Source organism: Castor canadensis, chromosome 6 (genome assembly GCF_047511655.1).
Source record: "Castor canadensis chromosome 6, mCasCan1.hap1v2, whole genome shotgun sequence".
Lineage (NCBI taxonomy): Eukaryota > Metazoa > Chordata > Mammalia > Rodentia > Castoridae > Castor > Castor canadensis.
This window is the reverse complement of record NC_133391.1, coordinates 27,751,374-27,769,371: the sequence shown is the minus strand read 5'-3', so window position 1 is coordinate 27,769,371 and position 17,998 is coordinate 27,751,374. Positions and strand designations below refer to the sequence as shown.

Below are 17,998 nucleotides of genomic sequence, written 5' to 3'. Positions count from 1 at the left end.
GCAAAACCCCTGTTTACCCAGCCCAGCCATTTGCCCTCTTCTCTTCACAGCTAAACGACATGGCCCTTACAGGGAATGAAGTGAGGACAGTTATTTTGGCCTCACAGTTCTCTTTGTCAAAAGCTCTTATTTCTTGGGATGTATTTTTTCCTCACAACTCATTCCTATCTTCCTGAACAGAAGATATAATTATGTGTACTTCTGCTTGGTGACAGCTTGGGAGCCCTGAAAGTCCTGCAGTAAGGTTCATCCTTGAATTAATTTTAGCTGAGGAATATTTTCAGATATGCAGCTCAAAACGGGGTGGTGATTGTGGCACCAAATGGTCTTAAGTGACTTGAATGCCATAAAATATAATTTAAAACATTCTGAAAGAACTCTTACCAGCTATAAGTAAATAAGGAGTATTTGAATAAACAGCACAAAATGGAGTATGCAAATTGAGTTGAAACTAAACAGAAACCTGGAGAACATCTGAACTTTGTGCTGTCTCCATGCCATGGCAGTGTTATTGTGGTGCTCCTGAATTCACATTTCACAGCACCTTAAAAAGCTCAGTTGAAAGAAAAAGTAATTTCAAAATGTTTTTAAAGGGCAATTACTGTAACAAAGCAGCACCGTGGTAAGGAAACAGTATTGTTTGTCCATACACTGGATTGACGATTTGTTTCCAGCCTACTTTTCCTGGTAGCAATCTAAGTGTTGAATTTCTATGAAACCATGATATAAATTTCGACCATGACAACCAATGTTTACCAAGGATCAGGACTGCTGGTTCCCCTCTTCTTTCCCACAGATGGAGTTGACATATTAATTTTATTACTAGAAGAATTTTCAAAAATTCAAACTAGCAATGTATTAGGATACAGTTTATGGCAAACTGTCAAATGCTTCCTTACATAATATGAAACAGAAATCTCTCCCAGAAAGAATACAAATTTCAAGCAAGAACATAATTAAAAAAAATTGTGGACAGGGACCAAATTCTATAGAGTAGATCTGTTTACGTTGAAATTTAATTGCAATACTGATTTGAAAACAACACAATTGGCTAATCCTTGCATCTAAATGACCAGATTCAATTTGCTGGCTGACCTATATTAGTTACACAAAAAAATAAAAACTACATGGTCTATTTCATGCTCTGGCAAGATTTGCTTTAATCTGAAAGAATTAACTTTTAAGCAAAAACTAGACACACAAGGTAACAGAATTAAAAATCTAAAACTTCAGAAAAATAATTATGAGGAGATGAAAGTATCATTGCACTGCTTTTTAGAACATGAACAGTATTTAAGAAACAGTGGAAAGCTGTGCAAAGCCTCACAATGTGTGTGTCTATGTGTGAATAGACACAGGATAAAGCACAAGAGCCCTTTCTAAAATTCAACAGTCAAGTGTAAAATAGTAGTAATACCTAAGCCTTTGTCATGAGATTAGTATCAGTTCACACAACTCTGGAGGAAAAAAATCATCTCCAAGGATAAGACTATCCTCTAAGCAATAAAAGTTGAGACATATTGTAAAAACCTCTTGATTTCTCTAACACCAATCAATATGATAACCTTGAAGGAAAAAGAATATTTCCTCTTTACCACTTAAAACTTAAAAACCCTGTTTTAGATACTTGCTTCTTAATACACTATTACACAGAAGGTCTTGGTATACAACATTTATTTATTTTTTCCATGAAACACTCAGTGGGAAATAGTTTTAATCAAAGAATTGTACATTTCTTCCCATACATCCTGCTCTGTATTAGGAAATGATATTGTGATCCATTTCACTACAAGTAAAATATTACAAAATATTTACAAGAAAATATTAAAAATAACTCAAACACAAGTCAAGATGAAATAAACTTTTTTCAGAAATCTCACTCTGGTGCCTACAGCACACAAGAAGAGAGTCAAACAAATAAGCAACTAAGATACCCTTGATCACAAATTTCCAAAGACCTGGAGAAGGGGAAAGAAGGGGACGAAAATGGCGGTGTCAGAGGGAATGGATTAGCAGCACTGCTTTAATAGCCAATCTCTTCTGAACGAAACTCCCTCTGTGCAGTAAATCCCCATCAATGCTAAACTTTAGGATTCCTTGAAATCAAATTAGAAAATACCCTGACAGTGGAAGTAGCTCTTTCAATGTAATTAGAGCCTCGTCAATATTGTGAAGCCTGTCTGGCATCAAAAGCTGTCACAGCAGCCCTTCCATCTCTTTCATGAAAGCTTCATACACATCATCCTTAGTTTGTACTGAGACGGGAACAGAAGGACCAGATTTGGGGGCTGCTTTGGCAAGAGGCACAGCAGAATCATCCTCTGACTTTCTTTGGGGAGCAGCGGTAGCCCCTTTATTCTCCCGACGTACCCTCAGTGCAGTAGGTACAAATCGAGTAATCTCTGCCTTGGGATTAGTGATCTGTGGCTTGGCACTGATGGTTGCTGTGGCTTTCTTCTCAATGGTGGCTGCACTTGTATCATCTGCCTTGGGTCGCTGAATCAAGTTGGGTGGGGCACTTAATACCCCAGGGTTGGGCAAGGGAGCTGGTGGGAAAAGCCCAGGTGGGGCAGGTCCAAGTGGAGGCACCAAAGGTGGGCGCATCATGCCAGGACGAGGTGGGGGAATACCTAAATGAAGAAACAAACAGTCAAGATGAACTAATAAAAATTTATTATTAAGGATATTTAAACATAGGTTGGAAAATTTTTAAACAGAAACCAATTTACAGAAATTAAGCCGAAGTCACACTACTTGTTATTTGCAAGTCAGGAATATATTCTGATAGTAAGGAATATTATATTATAAAACAAAAATCACTTTTAGTCTTCATCTCTGTACTTACATCTTTAAATACTGCTCTACATCAAAATATAAGTAAAATCAACTGGCTTCAAATACCACTTCAAATCTGATAATCCAAAATGCTACTCTTACTGTACATAGGTGCTTTACCACTTGAGCCACACCTCCAGCCCCTATTCTTACTGTAGAGTATAGGTGTTATTAAGGTCAACAAAGGGGGTTGGATCCTTATGCATTATTTCCTTATTTCCATACCACCCCCAGTGCAAAGAAGGTAACCCAGTGGGGAGGGAATACAGTTTTAACCCTGGTCATTAAATGAATATGGGATGAGAGAATGTAACTCATTAAAATCTGTCACCATTAAAACAATTCAGATACTACTGATGATTCAGACATACAGTAGTAATATAGCCATAACCTACAGATTTTAATGTTCTACCATACTGCATCATTTTTACTCAAAAAGAAAAAAAACCAAAACCCTCAAGAACAGACTCTCTAAGTGGTCTCTGGCTGGGTGCAGTCCCTCAAGTGACAAGCAGAAACAAATGCAACCACCCACTGGAATAACTCTGCCTCGATTCAGGCCAACAGCATTCAAAACCACCGATCAACAGTAAGATACCTCTTGATTTCAGAATACTGAAATGTAACAACATTTCACAAAGCCAATGAAAACAACTGGTGAAGTTCTTGTTATAGAAATCGAGAGCTTCACCTGGAGGTGCAGGAGGAGGTAGCCTTGGCGGGGGCCCCCGAGGAGGAGGGCCAGGAGGCAGACCTGGAGGTGGACCTGGGGGAGGGCCAGGAGGTCGGCCTGGTGGTGGCCCTGGGGGTAAAAGTCGTGGTAAAGGACCTCGGAGTCCTGGCATTCCAGGTGGTCTCAGGAATGGAGGAGCCCCTGAAAAAGAGAAAAATGATGAATTAACGTCAAAGAAATACACATGAAGTAATAGTTGTGACAGAAAGGTAACTCACATTTAATTTTATTAGGTAACTTCAAAAACTCATTGAAATGAGTGGAAACAGTATTCATTCAACAAATATTCAAGCACCAGAAATAATAGATTCGTTATAGATCACTTCTCTATTTCCAAGCCCTGAGAAAAAGTACTCTCAACCATAGCTCTCTGGGCCTGGACATACACAAAGATGAGAAGATTTCTCATTATTACAGTTCCAGTATAAGCTGAAAATGGAATATAAAGCAGAAGACTCTAAGGAGCCCATGAAACTCATTCAGAGTTCTAGGAATGACAGACAAAGACCACTGAGAATTTCATAAAAAAGCGAATTTAGCTTTGTAGCAATCAGAAAATGATTAGTTTAATTGAAGACAACTTACTGGCTGACTGTGGGATGAAGGACTAAAATTATAAATAGCTCAGAGTGCTTCATGTTGTTTCAAACTACAAATAAGCTTTTAAACCAAACACTTGACAAGACTAATCCATCACCCTTCCCTTATTCTATGAAAAGAACTATAAATAAGCCTAATAAAGACTACATTGACAGCCAACAACTCCCAACCTAGGAAGAACGTGAGATGGTATCATTGTGCCCTAATCCTACTTGATACCAACATAGAACCGGGCCTCCCTGTCATTAAACATACTAAAGAAAGCACAATCATGTTCAAGTTTCTGCCTGCAATAATCAGAAATAAGAATCCTAAAAAAGAGCTTTGCATAAAAACAGTTGCCTGCCAGAAGAACTCTGATCTACAAACAATGCTTTCAGGATGAACAAGTTTCATTTATTCTTTGAGAATTCTTCATAACTAAGAGAATTCCATTAAAGGAACAAGAAAATATTAATACTAATGATGTCTGATTTCACTATAATCTCATTTATAGCAAATACTTAATAACATCATGTAAGTGCTTACCTGGAGGTGGCCCAGGAGGAAGGCCTGTAGGTGGCCCAGGAGGCCGTAAAGGTGGAGCAGGTGGTGGTCCAAGAGGTGGTGGTCCTGGCATGGGAGGTGCTTGTATCTGAGAAGGAGGAACAGATTGTGGGGGAGCCTGCTGCTGTGAAGAAGCAGTAGCTGTGTTGTCAGAATGAGAATCTTCTTTATGCTGTTTCTGTGACTGCTTTTCTGCCTCAGAGTCATCAGAATCATCTTCTTCATCATCTTCTGAAAATTCCTCCACTTCCCGGCCCTCCTCAGGGATTTCCTGACCTGAAAGACAATTTTAAAACCATAAACAGTTGATTCATTTTTTATAGCCTGGAGAACAGCAATGACTGAGGACACATTTAGTAAATGCATTCTTTTTAAATTTTTTTGGTGAGACTGGGGTTTGAACTCAGGACTTCGTGTTTGCAAAGCAAGCACTCTACCATACCTCCAGTCCAATTTGGAGATGGGGCATGTGTGTCTCTTGAACTATTTGCCCAGGCTGACCTTGAACCGTGATTTCCCCAATCTCAGCCTCCCAAATAGCTAGAATTATAGGCATGAGCCACTGTGCTTGGCATTCGTACACATTCTTTAAATCAACAACGACATGATCTTTTTCAATAAAGTACTTAGATGTGGAAGAATCACATAATATTATTCTGCTCATCAATGTTACTGTAGTATAGCTAACCCAGTGCTTTTTTTTTTCTTTTATTATTCATATGTGCACACAAGGCTTGGGTCATTTCTCCCTCCTGCCCCCATCCCTTCCCTTACCACCCACTCCGTCCCCTCCCTCTCCCCCCACCCCCTCAATACCCAGCAGAAACTATTTTGCCCTTATTTCTAATTTTGTTGTAGAGAGAGTATAAGCAATAATAGGAAGGAACAAGGGTTTTTGCTGGTTGAGATAAGGATAGCTATAAAGGGAGTTGACTCACATTAATTTCCTGTGTGTGTGTGTTACCTTCTAGGTTAATTCTTTTTGATCTCACCTTTTCTCTAGTTCCTGGTCCCCTTTTCCTATTGGCCTCAGTTGCTTTTAAGGTATCTGCTTTAGTTTCTCTGTGTTAAGGGCAACAAATGCTAGCTAATTTTTAAGGTGTCTTACCTGTCCTCACCCCTCCCTTGTGTGTTCTCACTTTTATCATGTGCTCAAAGTCCAATCCCATTGTTGTGTTCGCCCTTGATCTAATGTCCACATATGAGGGAGAACATACAATTTTTGGTCTTTTGGGCCAGGCTAACCTCACTCAGAATGATGTTGTCCAATTCCATCCATTTACCAGCAAATGATAACATTTCGTTCTTCTTCATGGCTGCATAAAATTCCATTGTGTATAGATACCACATTTTCTTAATCCATTTGTCAGTGGTGGGGCATCTTGGCTGTTTCCATAACTTGGCTATTGTGAATAGTGCCGCAATAAACATGGGTGTGCAGGTGCCTCTGGAGTAACCTGTGTCACAGTCTTTTGGGTATATCCCCAAGAGTGGTATTGCTGGATCAAATGGTAGATCAATGTCTAGCTTTTTAAGTAGCCTCCAAAATTTTTTCCAGAGTGGTTGTACTAGTTTACATTCCCACCAACAGTGTAAGAGGGTTCCTTTTTCCCCGCATCCTCGCCAACACCTGTTGTTGGTGGTGTTGCTGATGATGGCTATTCTAACAGGGGTGAGGTGGAATCTTAGCGTGGTTTTAATTTGCATTTCCTTTATTGCTAGAGATGGTGAGCATTTTTTCATGTGTTTTTTGGCCATTTGAATTTCTTCTTTTGAGAAAGTTCTGTTTAGTTCACTTGCCCATTTCTTTATTGGTTCATTAGTTTTGGGAGAATTTAGTTTTTTAAGTTCCCTATATATTCTGGTTATCAGTACTTTGTCTGATGTATAGTTGGCAAATATTTTCTCCCACTCTGTGGGTGTTCTCTTCAGTTTAGAGACCATTTCTTTTGATGAACAGAAGCTTTTTAGTTTTATGAGGTCCCATTAATCTATGCTATCTTTTAGTTGCTGTGCTGCTGGCAACCCAGGGCTTTATAACAAGACAAACCTGAACATAAACGCCGTCAACAACTTACTAGCTGTGTAACTTTGGGAAGCTTACCTAATGGCTTCAAAACTTAATTTTTGTGAAACACAAATTTTCACTTACTTCAGGGTTGCTGGGATACTGCTGGGATACTAAATGGAAAAATGTACACAAAGCCACCAGCATAAGGAAATACAAACGGTGATTTGGGTCTATTTCCTTGCCTTACCTGCCATTCGAAGCATCATAGCTTGAAGAGGTGTCAGCTCCTTCATGTTCTTCTTTTTCTTCCTTGATTTTCCAGGCATATCTGCAAATCGTACACTCAGACCTAAGGGGAACAAGGGAGGAAGGGTAGAAGCGGGATGGATAGTGATCAATAAAATTTAGTAAATGTTCACTATAAAACAAACACTGTAAAGCACTATGCGTGACTATAATCCATTATTTGGCAGAAGTGCAAAAAAGACATAGCCCTCTGTAAGATAGTGAATAAGCCAGGCACTGGTGACTCATGCCTGAAATCCTAGCTAATCTGGAGGCAGAAATCAGGAGGATTGTGGTTTAAGGCCAGTCTGGTGAAAACAGTTCACGAGACTCTATCTCAAAAATACCCAACACACATACCAAAAAAAAAAAGGCTGGTGGAGTGGCTCAAGCAGTAAGAGGGCCTGCCTAGCAATATGAGGCCTTGAGTTCAAACCCCAAAACTTAAAAAAAAAAAAAAAATGAAGTGCAAAAGATGGTAAACAGGTGCTATAGTGGCTTCAGATTTATAAATAAAACAAAAATCTTTTTTGGCAGTACAGGGTTTGAATTAAGGGCAGGTGCTCTACCACTTGAGCCATGCCTTCAGTCCTTTTTGGAGGTAGGGTTTCACTTTTTGCTTGGGGCCTGCCTGGATGGAGGTTCTATTGTAAACTTCCCATCATCACTGGGATGACAGGTGTGCACCACCACACTCAGAACTCCACTCCTACTGAGGTGGGGTCTCGTAAACTTTTTTGCACAGGGCTGGCCTGGAACCACAATCCTCCTGAACTCAGCCTCCCAAGTAAGCTAGGATTACTTGCCACCAGGGCCTGGCAACAAATTGTTAAGACTACTATTAATAACCTGTATGTGAATAAAATTGACCTAGATGAAAACATTTTTTTAGAAAAATACTAATGAATTAAAATTGGCCAAAGGAATGATAAGCCCAGAGAATATAAAACTGGTAAAGATCTACTCCCTTAAAGGCAACAAATAATTTTATGAAGAAATTCAGCAGCCATTAAAAAATCTCCTGAAAAAGGTTACAGTAAAAGATGGAATGCTATGCAAAGGTAGCATAACCCTGATAACCAAAACTAACCTACTATCCAATATAAAAATATAAACAAATTGAATCTAACAGTGTTTTAAAAGAAAAAATACATCATGAGCATGCATGTTGGTCCCAGAAATGTAAGGTTTAATATTAGCAAAGTTAGTAATGTAATTCACTACAATAAAATAACTCTGTAACATCCCAACAAATGCTTAAAAAATATGGTCAAACATCTCTCCTCTCCCTAGCAAACTGCAACAGAAAGAAGGCTTCTTCACATGGCAAAGGCTATCCACTAGACATTATTCTGAATGGTCAGTGTCAGGAGCAGTCTTATGTGGTAAACACTGAGGGAGGATAAAAGTTCTATGCACACAGGGCTTTAGTTTGTTTATTCTGTATACTTAGTGCCTAAAAAATGTCTTTTATACAGTTAAAAACAATAAACATTAGTTGAAAGAAAGCGTATCAGTCAGAGTAAGGACAGCCATTTGTAGAACACATGCCAATCAATATGTTTAAAAAAAAAAAAAAAGTTGGCAGAAAAAGGAAAATAGGCAAGGCACCACACAGTCTACAGAAAAATGGAGCTGCAGTAGCTCTAATTGCTTTCTACTATAAAATAGTTCCCACCTAAAAGTCTTTATAATTTTCTAATGCCAACTCTTTCTACTATGTTTTAAACCAGCCTTTTCATTTGCAATCATGATTCTTAAGAAATAGGAGAGAAAGCTCATCTTTCTGAATACTAATATTAGCATTAAACAAAATCCCCACAGAAGCTCCAAAACTACTGAGGCTCGACAGAACTAGAGTATATTTAGCATTGTTAAATGTTTAGAATTTTCTTGGCACTACAAAATACATTATAGATAAAATATGGTCCATGATTCCACTTATAGATGTGTTAAAACGTAAAGGGCTTCCAGTAGACATTTAAGTAAGCTTATTGAGAAACAACGTGGTTCATCACCTTTCTTTCCTACAGTGCATCCAACAGTGCATCTTTATGCTGTTGAATAGGTGTCTTTTTGCCCCAAAGTGGAATTTACTATAAAGACTTTTTCTTTCTTTTTTTTTTTTGTTTGCGATAGGGTTTGAACTCAGGGCCTAAACCTGAGCCACTCCCATGAGCCCTTTTCTGTGATTTTTTTTTTTTTTTTGAGATAGGGGCTCATGAATTACTTGCTCAGGCTAGCTTTGAATCACGATCCTTCTGATTTCTGCCTCCTGCGTAGCTAGGATTACAGGTGTGAACCACCAGCGCCTAGTTGATACAAAGACTTTTAAAAAATTACATACAATATTACTCACAAGCATCTACTGAATATGTCAAAAACTTTCAAAATATTGAAATAAAGATGAATACAATTAATGATCCCTCCTTTCAAATAACTCACTATTACTTTCATCCACTAATAAATTTAAAGCTTTAGCTTTGTCTATTTACTGACAAATACTATGGAATGTCCCCGTGTACAGACCTGACTTTTTCTCTTCAGTGTTGTCTCGCTCACTGTCATCACGGTGCACATACTCATCCCCCTCACTTTCTCCATCCGATCTATCAGTGTCACTATCATCAGTACTGTCATCATGCTTATCTTGGTCCATGTCTTCAGGATAGCCATCATCTTCACTAGTGCTGGAAACATCATCATCGTGGCCCCGTTGAGCTGAAAAATGGGATAGAACAAGTAATGTGACTAGCTGTCCACCATGTGGTACCCAGACATACTGAAAACTATGCTCACTTAGAGTTAACACTTAATTGTTTAAATAAAAATTCTATATATAATCTTAGCTATTCTATGTTCACCAATTAAAAGTTTTATATACTTCTTTTTGGTAATGTTGAGTTTTTTTTTTTTTTTTTTTTAAAAAGAGGTTCAAATTTGAAAACATATTCTACTTAGACAATTCTGGGTATGACCTCACATGCAATCATTAACTACATACAATGATGCTTGAGAATGATGACGAGAAAGCTGAAAGGGAAACAGGAACCCAGGTCTTAAGGGACTGGTAAGAAAGTGACATCTCCAAGAAAAGTCTAATGTAAAACACCACGAACACTTCCACACATCCTTATGTATGATGCCTGTATTCAAGTAGATCCTATGATTTGTTCATCTGTATACACATTCACATGCACATGGTATCCTTAATTATTTCCTAAGTTCTGATGGTGCTAAGTAGGGCCACAGTGAAAAGGTTCTAATGGTGAAAAGAACAGACACTCCTTACCAAGTTCAGGACTATATAACATGTCTTCATCCCGCCTTCGTGGGGGAAGATCTAGAGCAAAGCCCACTTTACGGCCATACATCTGTAAAACTTGGGGAGGAGGTGGGCCAGGCGGAGGGCCAGGTGGTTTTCTGCCAGGGGGCAAACGTGGAACACCATGTCCAAGAAGAGGAAGGATAGAAACTGCTCGAGTTGGAGGTCTGTAAGAAAATTTGATGTCATTATGTGATTATAAAACTGCAGTGAGAATACTTACTTTCCCTTCTAACCAGTTTCCAAGGAATTGCTTACTCTTCAATTAACCAAATGTTACATTCCTTATATCCATCTTATCTTTTGTTACTTGCTGCATTAATTTTGGCTTCACTGTCAAAAGATGGTTTTAGTACGTGATCTTTGATTATGTCACTGCTTACCCATAAGCTGAGGTCTTCTTAAGGATGGAGGGAGGCTGGGCCCCAGGAAGTGGAATGTCCTGGATCAAGATGTTGGAAGGAGCATGAGGCATATCTGGCAAAGGAATACTCTCTACTTCCACATGCTGGGCATTCTGAAATAGAAAATTTTAATTATACACAAAAAAAAGTAATCAAAATAATTTACTTTAACATGGAAAATTCCATGTCACTATTTTATAACCTGATTTTGCTTTCCAATGAACATTTAATATCATGAAAAAAACAAGAACCAAAAGCTTTAAGTCAATACTCCTAAGAATCAAGAATTAAGAGAAATCTTTATCTTGTTCTATAGAAAACCAAAATCCAGCTGCCTTTTTTTTTTTTTAAAGCCTCTCATTATCAGCTTATTTTTTTTGGATATGATTTGAAATAGCTGTGTAGAGAAATTTGTTCAGTAACTATTCAATATTCTGCACAATAATATGTATCAATTAATAAATAGTAAATATCCAGTGGTATAGCTTGGGCTCTAAAATAAGTCTGCCTTTGTTGTGTTTTTGCCCTGCATTATCTGTATGCCACTAAGCAAGTTATCTTAAGTTTCCTGCAAAACGGGATGCAAACTACTTACTTCACAAAAATTATACCATTTGGGCACCCTCCTCCCCATTTCTTAAGTAAAATGTACAATGGAATATACAAATTCAGTGAGTTTTGACAAATGCATACACCTTTTATCTCTTCTCAATCAATCCCTAACACCATCCAAGGCAACAACTGCTGCTTAAGAATAATTAACATTTTTTTTCCCTCCATAGATCAGTTTTGCTTGTCCTGGAATGGAGTAATAACCATTAAAGCAGTTTGGCATGGATTCAGGGATTTAGCCATGTTGTTTTTAACATTTTTTTTTGGGTGGGGGAGGCAGCACTGGGGTATGAGCTCAGGGTTTTCTGCTTGCTAAGCAGGTGCTCTACTGATTGAGCCACACCCTCAGCCGTTTTGGCTGTGGTTATTTTGGAGATAGGGTCTCACTTTTTGCCCAGGCCAGCCTGGACACTGATTCTATTTTACACTAACTGCCACTGCTGGGGTAACAAGCATGCACCACCACAATCAGCTTTTTCTGCTGAGATGAGGTCTTGCAAACTTTTTTGCTGGCCATGAACTGCAATCCTCTGGATCTCAGCCTTCTACGTGGCTAGGATTATAGGTGTGAGCCACCAGTGATTGGCTTAATTTTTTTTTTTAATTCCAAGTTGTTTTGACTATCAACAGATTACTTTTTTTTTTTTTTTATTTCAGAGTAGTACTCTATTGTGTAAAAATACTCCAATTTGATCACCCCCTATTGCAATTAGCGAACATGTGTGCTGTTGCTCAGTTTGGGTTATTACTGCATTGGAAAACAGATTAATTTCTCTTGTTTAAATACAGGGGATTAGATTCGTTGGTATATAGAGTAAGTGCATGTTTAGTTTTACTAGAAATTACTAAGAAGAGAAGGTATGATGTGATCAATTCTCCCATTAACTTTTAAGAAGAAATCTAACATTTTAGTTTGTCTCTCAAGAGAAACTTGATTACCTTGACGGCATCAAAATATTGGCTAAGTTGGGCCCTCTTCTGTTCATATTCTACTTCTAGCTTTCTCAGTTCTTTGTAAATATCTGGATTCTCTTTTTCATATAGTCGTAGAATACGTTCAAAGGTTTCACGTAGCTTTTTACGCTTGTCTTTCAGTACTTTCTCATTTAGCTGTGGCTGTTGTACTGGGTTAAACTCTAAAAGAAAAAGCAGATTACAAAACCATAAAGAAAGGGCTACTTCATTTCCGTACTTAAACCCTTTTTAGATGTCCATAAATTTTTCATTTCTCAGAAATGAAATGCAATTGATTTCCATTTTGTTATAATAAAAATCAATTTACACAACTTATTACAATCAACCATTGTAAGCATATCCCATGTTGAAAAATCTGGTAAAGTGAAGTTTCCATCAGACACACCTGGACTTATATATTACACTGGTTCTGGCATTTAAGTCTGAAATCTTGGGTTATTTACTTGAATTCTCTGCTCTTTAGCTTCCTCATCTGGAAAATGAGGACATCAATTCCTTAATACCAAAGCTCCGATAAAATGGGATCACAAATAAAATATCCAGTGGTATTTTGCTTCACTTCTAGGCACTGAAATATAATCCTATTATATCCTAAACAGAATTCTATTAAATATAATCCATTAATTATTAGCCTTGACGATTTACTCAAGTCCAGAAGGCGTATTTCTACACAATTCCTGGTAAGTTAAGTGTTTTAATACCAGCTTTGCCTTGACATAGCACAGTGACTTTGAGAAGATCTTGCAACTTCTCTGTGCCCTCTTGAGCTTCCGTACCTGCAAAATAGGGACCTGTACCTACCCTAAAAGTTGGGTGGGGATGAAACGATAAAATCTAGAAAACTTGGAGCAACTTGTTACTATCATTATCTCCTTTTAAAACAACATATAACAATTTTGGATTCTTTAGCAGGATATTGTGTGCAATCCTAGGGAACGTAATTGTCCTTATTGATATTTAAACCAGAGAAGAGTGGAATCAGTTACAGCTGACTGGGAAGGATTAAGGATCCTCACCTACAACTCTTGCCCAGGCTAGCTACATGGATTCCTCATTATTCAGAAACTTTGCCACTATAACCCCCTATGATTAAATATTTGAACCCCAATTGATGTGTCACAGAAGAGATTCAGTGTACCTTTTTCATTTACTACTGTTTTTAGATAAACCATTGAATCCGTTTGAGTATCTTTGTGAACAAAACTTAAAAACAACAGGAAAAAGAGTGGCATGTAGGAAGAAGACAGAACTGGCAAAAAAGTGATAGATAGCTGAAAAACCCATAGGAGTTTATTTTTTGCATGTTTAAAAACCCCTACATGTTGTATAATAGAAAGGGTATTTGTTGGTGACATAAAATTTCCAGAGGCAGCTAATTCTCAAACAACTTAAAAGGACGGTTCTACTTAGAATGGCTCCACTTAGTGTGAAGCTGTAATCATTCAGTGGCAACTCCTCAAGTGCCCATACAACCATTCTGTTTTCACCTCCAGTACAGTAGTCGGTAAATTACATGTGATTCAATACTTTATTATAAAACACTTTTGAGTTGGATGATTTTGCCTAACTGAAGGTTAAGGCAAGCAACACGCACACACTTAAAGTAGGCTGGCTAAGCTATGATGTTCAGCAGGTAGGTGTATTGAAGGCAATTTAAGTGGCTTACTGGGATGCGACTCCAAAAGTTGAGAAGCATCCCTATGTGAATTCTTCTACATTCTTACCAGTCAAATTTCTTTCTGGATCTTCTCAATGGGATTAGTATAGCTGACATTAAAATTGAAACTTTTTACAAATTCTTACCCATTTCATCCAGTTTCTCCATGTCACGGATAATCTGTTTTGGATCTTTCATTTTCAAAACTGCAGCTCGAACCATCATGCGCTGCTTTTTGTTCTTAGAAATGAAAGAACAGGATGCTAAGAAGCTGGAAGCTGATGAGTTTTTATTTCAATTTCCTTCAAAGATTTAAACAGAAATCTGAATTTCCCCTAGGTCTCTGATCATCTTTTAACTACCAGAAACAGGCATTAATTTTTTGCTATCAAAAATGTTTAGACTTCAGTCAAAAAGATACCTTCTTAGTCAAGTATCTTTCAACATTGTGAGATCTTTTGCAGTTACTTAAAAAAACTTAAAAACCAACTTTGCAGCTAAATTAAAAAAATTATACATTGGAATAGGGAATAGGTTTGCAAGATTTGATGCTAAACAACAATAAAGAATACACAATGGAAAATTATTAAAAATCTGAGTTCTCTCAGATTAAACCATGATACTGTAAACTTACTCCTTTATTATTTTGTTGAAGTATTTTCCAACACATCCAGCAACTAACTAGTCAGGAAACTGGACACAAAGATATCTAGCAGTGCATTTATTTCCATTCAATAACTTTTTTGGTGGGATTGTGGTTTCAACTCAGGGCTTTGCACTTGTAAAGCAGGCACTCTATTGCCTGAGTCACGCTTCTTGTATATTTTGCTCTGGTTATTTTTATTTTTTTGGAGATGGGGTTCTCAGGAACTATTTGCCAAGGCTGGCCTCGAATCTCGATCCCATTCTCCCAATCTCAGTCTCAGGGGTAGCTAGGATTACAGGCGTGAGCCTCCTGTGCCTGGCTTCCATTCAGTAACTTTCAGCAAAGAAGTTATGTTTTGATAAGCCGCAAAAAAGTTATTTTCAAAAGTACTGGTTTACTTACAGGGAAAGATAATCAAATAAAAATGTCATTATAATCAACTATGAACTTAGTAAATGTTATGTAAGTTTCAGATGCATAAAGGATCTTTTCTGGCAAATAACTAGAAATTATATTTTGAAATCTACAAATACCACACAACAAGATGTGCTGCACAACACACAGAATACTTCTGAATTCATACCTTTTTTAATTCTCTTTTCCGGGCTTCCTTTCCTTAAAAGGGAGAGAAGGAAAGATGATATAACTTTCAAATCTTGAACATTAATATTTTCTCCAATTTAATAGATAATTCTTTACTATGAGATCATCCCATGCATAACAGTATATTTAGCTGCTGCTAAATATTGATGACAATAGCATCTCTCTCCTCTAATCATGACAACCCAAAATGGCTTAGAAAATAACTATGAACCTTAACAAAAAAGACACAATAAACTACTAAATGAGAACTTGCAAAAACTAATTTGTTTAAAATTCCAAACAGAAAGCCATTTTACTTTGCATGTCAAATTCGAAAAAACAAAATGTGGGTACTAATTTATTTGCACAAGAACACCAGATAACTATTGTCACCACTAATCTTGGTAAATAAGCCACAATGAAATACGTTATTTACAATTTTTAACATTCCTCTCCATCATTCTATAGCAATGGATACTTACGGGCTTGGTCTGTAGGGTTCATAAATTTTCCACTCTTGGTGGATGATGTTGATCTCCGTCCCATGTTGACAATTTGTATGGTTCACTTATTCATTAAAAAAAGAAAAACCTGCCAAGACAAAGAAATAGATTTCTTTTTTATATTTGTAACATTGCTTTCTTTTCAAAGTTCCTATCAATCTCTGGAAAGAATTCTCTTTTATTATTAATTTTGTGAGGCCTTATTGTTTCTTAGCCACAAAGGTAAAGTGTCCAAAGACCACGTTATTAAGTCATCAGTTTAACATTTTCCATATAACATCACTGTCAACTCAAAAAAAATCAGGTAGGAAATATCTTAACAACATGACACAAACCATGAATATAGGAAGCCCCTATTTCATGTCTTTTTCTACATCCTCCCTTTCTTTACATACAGGGTAGAAGACTAAAAAGGGAATGGGGATAAGGGACGTGGGCTCAAAGACAAACACTTTCCGTTTGCCTTTTTCCATGATTTTTCTTGGCATGTATGTGTACCTTTCCTACCACTCAGAGACAGTAAAATTCATTAATTCAGGCATATTTAATCCAGATTTAGTACTAATAAGTAAAGGCTTAGGGCATCACTGGAGATGCTTTAGCATCTCTAAAGATGAAATATTCAAAATTAGCATTATATTAAAAGCACTTCCAAAACTTCAACATTAGGATAAATATTTTTCTTAGTAGTACCTATTTGATTCCTAATTTGTATTTTTCTTCAAGGTAGTTGACAGAGGGAACTGTGTTTGGGAAAAAGATTTTTGTGTGTGTGTGTGGTACTGGGGTTTGAACTCTGGGCCCCACCAATCCTCTTTTTGTGATGGGTTTTTTCGAGATAGGGTCTTGTGAACTATTTGCCTGGGCTGGCTTGGAACCATGATCTTCCTGATCAGCAAGCATTACAGGCGTGGGCCACCAGCGCCAGGGAGGAAAACATTTTTTAAACCCAAAATTTACAACCATCACTTCTTTCCTTTTTGTTCCAAAGGGAAGTTTAACTTTTTGAAACTTAAGTCTTCCCAATAATAAAGACTGGCAAATTTTCTTCTTTTTGAAAGCAGACACTTCTAAAGCGTGGGGGAGAGAAGGTCGTGAAGCAAATTTCTTGGTAGCCCATACAATGGGCAACTTTCCTTTGCACGTTTGTTGTCCGGTTTTACAGCTCACGTCTCTTTCACCAAGTGTTCAATCACCTGGATTTCTGCTGCATGTTTCAGAGACGTTCCAGCTGCAATTACCGCAGAAGTGTTTCATTCTCAGAAAAACCGGGGGTGGGGTGCCGGAAGAGCACAGGCAGTGAATGGAGAGAACCAGCAAAAAATATTCCAAATATAGGATCTCGCACCTTTGCCTGCTCTTTTTTGTTTTCCTTTATGATTTATCCTCAAGCTCATGTTTTGACCCTCTGCTCCCCAAACCTAAATACATAACTGATACTGATTACAGAGCATTTTTACAAAAGACGATGGAACAGTCTACGTAAGCTACCTTTCTGTCTAAAAGCAGGGGCGATCGGGAAATCGGGCCAAAAAATCGAGGGGGACTCTATGTGGCCAAGCGTTTCCATGGGACGGGGTCCAGGGCCACCAAAGGAGGCAACAGCAGCGGCAACCGCCGAAACCATGGCGACGGTTGACACCGAAAGGATCTACGTGCCCAGGAAGTCGCGCCAAGTGATCGGGCGAAGTCGCCCGCCACGTAACCGCTGGACGCTGCGCCACGCCAGTCCCAGGGATCTCCAGGCCGCTACTGGGGCCACCCCAACCAGGGAGAGAAGAGCGGGGTGAAGGGGCCTGGTGTCCCCGAGGCAACCGCGCGGGTGTCAGAAGGGACGGGAGACACGGAGAAGCGGCGTAAAGCAGTCCCCAAACACTCACACTACTGTTGGGCTCCCAGGATTGCGAGAAGCGGGTAGGGGGCGATTCCCAGCCTCTTTTACTTCGTAGGGGCCTTCACCTCTGCCTCTCGGTCAACCACCCAGCCACCGCCATCTTGAAACCTCGCGCTCCTCCGCCACCCTTACGTCACTTCCTATTCCTCGGCGGATCTCTTAGCGTTGCTCAGCCCTAGAACCATAGAGAAGACCGTAGAACTGTGGGACAGAAGGGCTTCCGGTCTCATTCAATAGCCAATTGGTTGGTTGTCAGCTAAGGGCCCGCCTCAGTCCACGTCGATTGACACAGTATAATCCAATAGGAATAAGAAAAAGGAACTGGTATCTGATTGGCTGATTTCCTGGAACTCCTTGCTTTGAGCTACCCAGTCCTGCTATATGCGGAAA

General features: G+C 38.5%; 1 protein-coding gene across 2 annotated transcripts; it reads right to left on the bottom strand.

The window, feature by feature from the left end:
* Positions 1–1,657: 1,657 nt before the first annotated feature.
* Positions 1,658–17,749, bottom strand: Wbp11 (WW domain binding protein 11). 2 transcript variants are annotated; one of them, XM_020167146.2, is made up of 12 exons: positions 17,595–17,749; positions 15,694–15,802; positions 15,213–15,244; positions 14,130–14,223; positions 12,291–12,487; positions 10,719–10,852; positions 10,303–10,502; positions 9,540–9,731; positions 6,973–7,074; positions 4,697–4,990; positions 3,527–3,709; positions 1,658–2,630 (listed from the first exon to the last, which is right to left on the bottom strand). In XM_020167146.2, exons 2-12 carry the CDS (start codon positions 15,755–15,757, stop codon positions 2,197–2,199), a joined length of 1,926 nt encoding a protein of 641 aa, XP_020022735.2. In that variant the 5' UTR covers positions 15,758–15,802; positions 17,595–17,749; the 3' UTR covers positions 1,658–2,196. The 2 variants fall into 2 exon arrangements, with proteins under 2 accessions (XP_020022735.2, XP_073932106.1); XM_074076005.1 differs by having other exon boundaries at positions 17,674–17,692.
* Between the last annotated feature and the right edge of the window lie 249 nt (positions 17,750–17,998).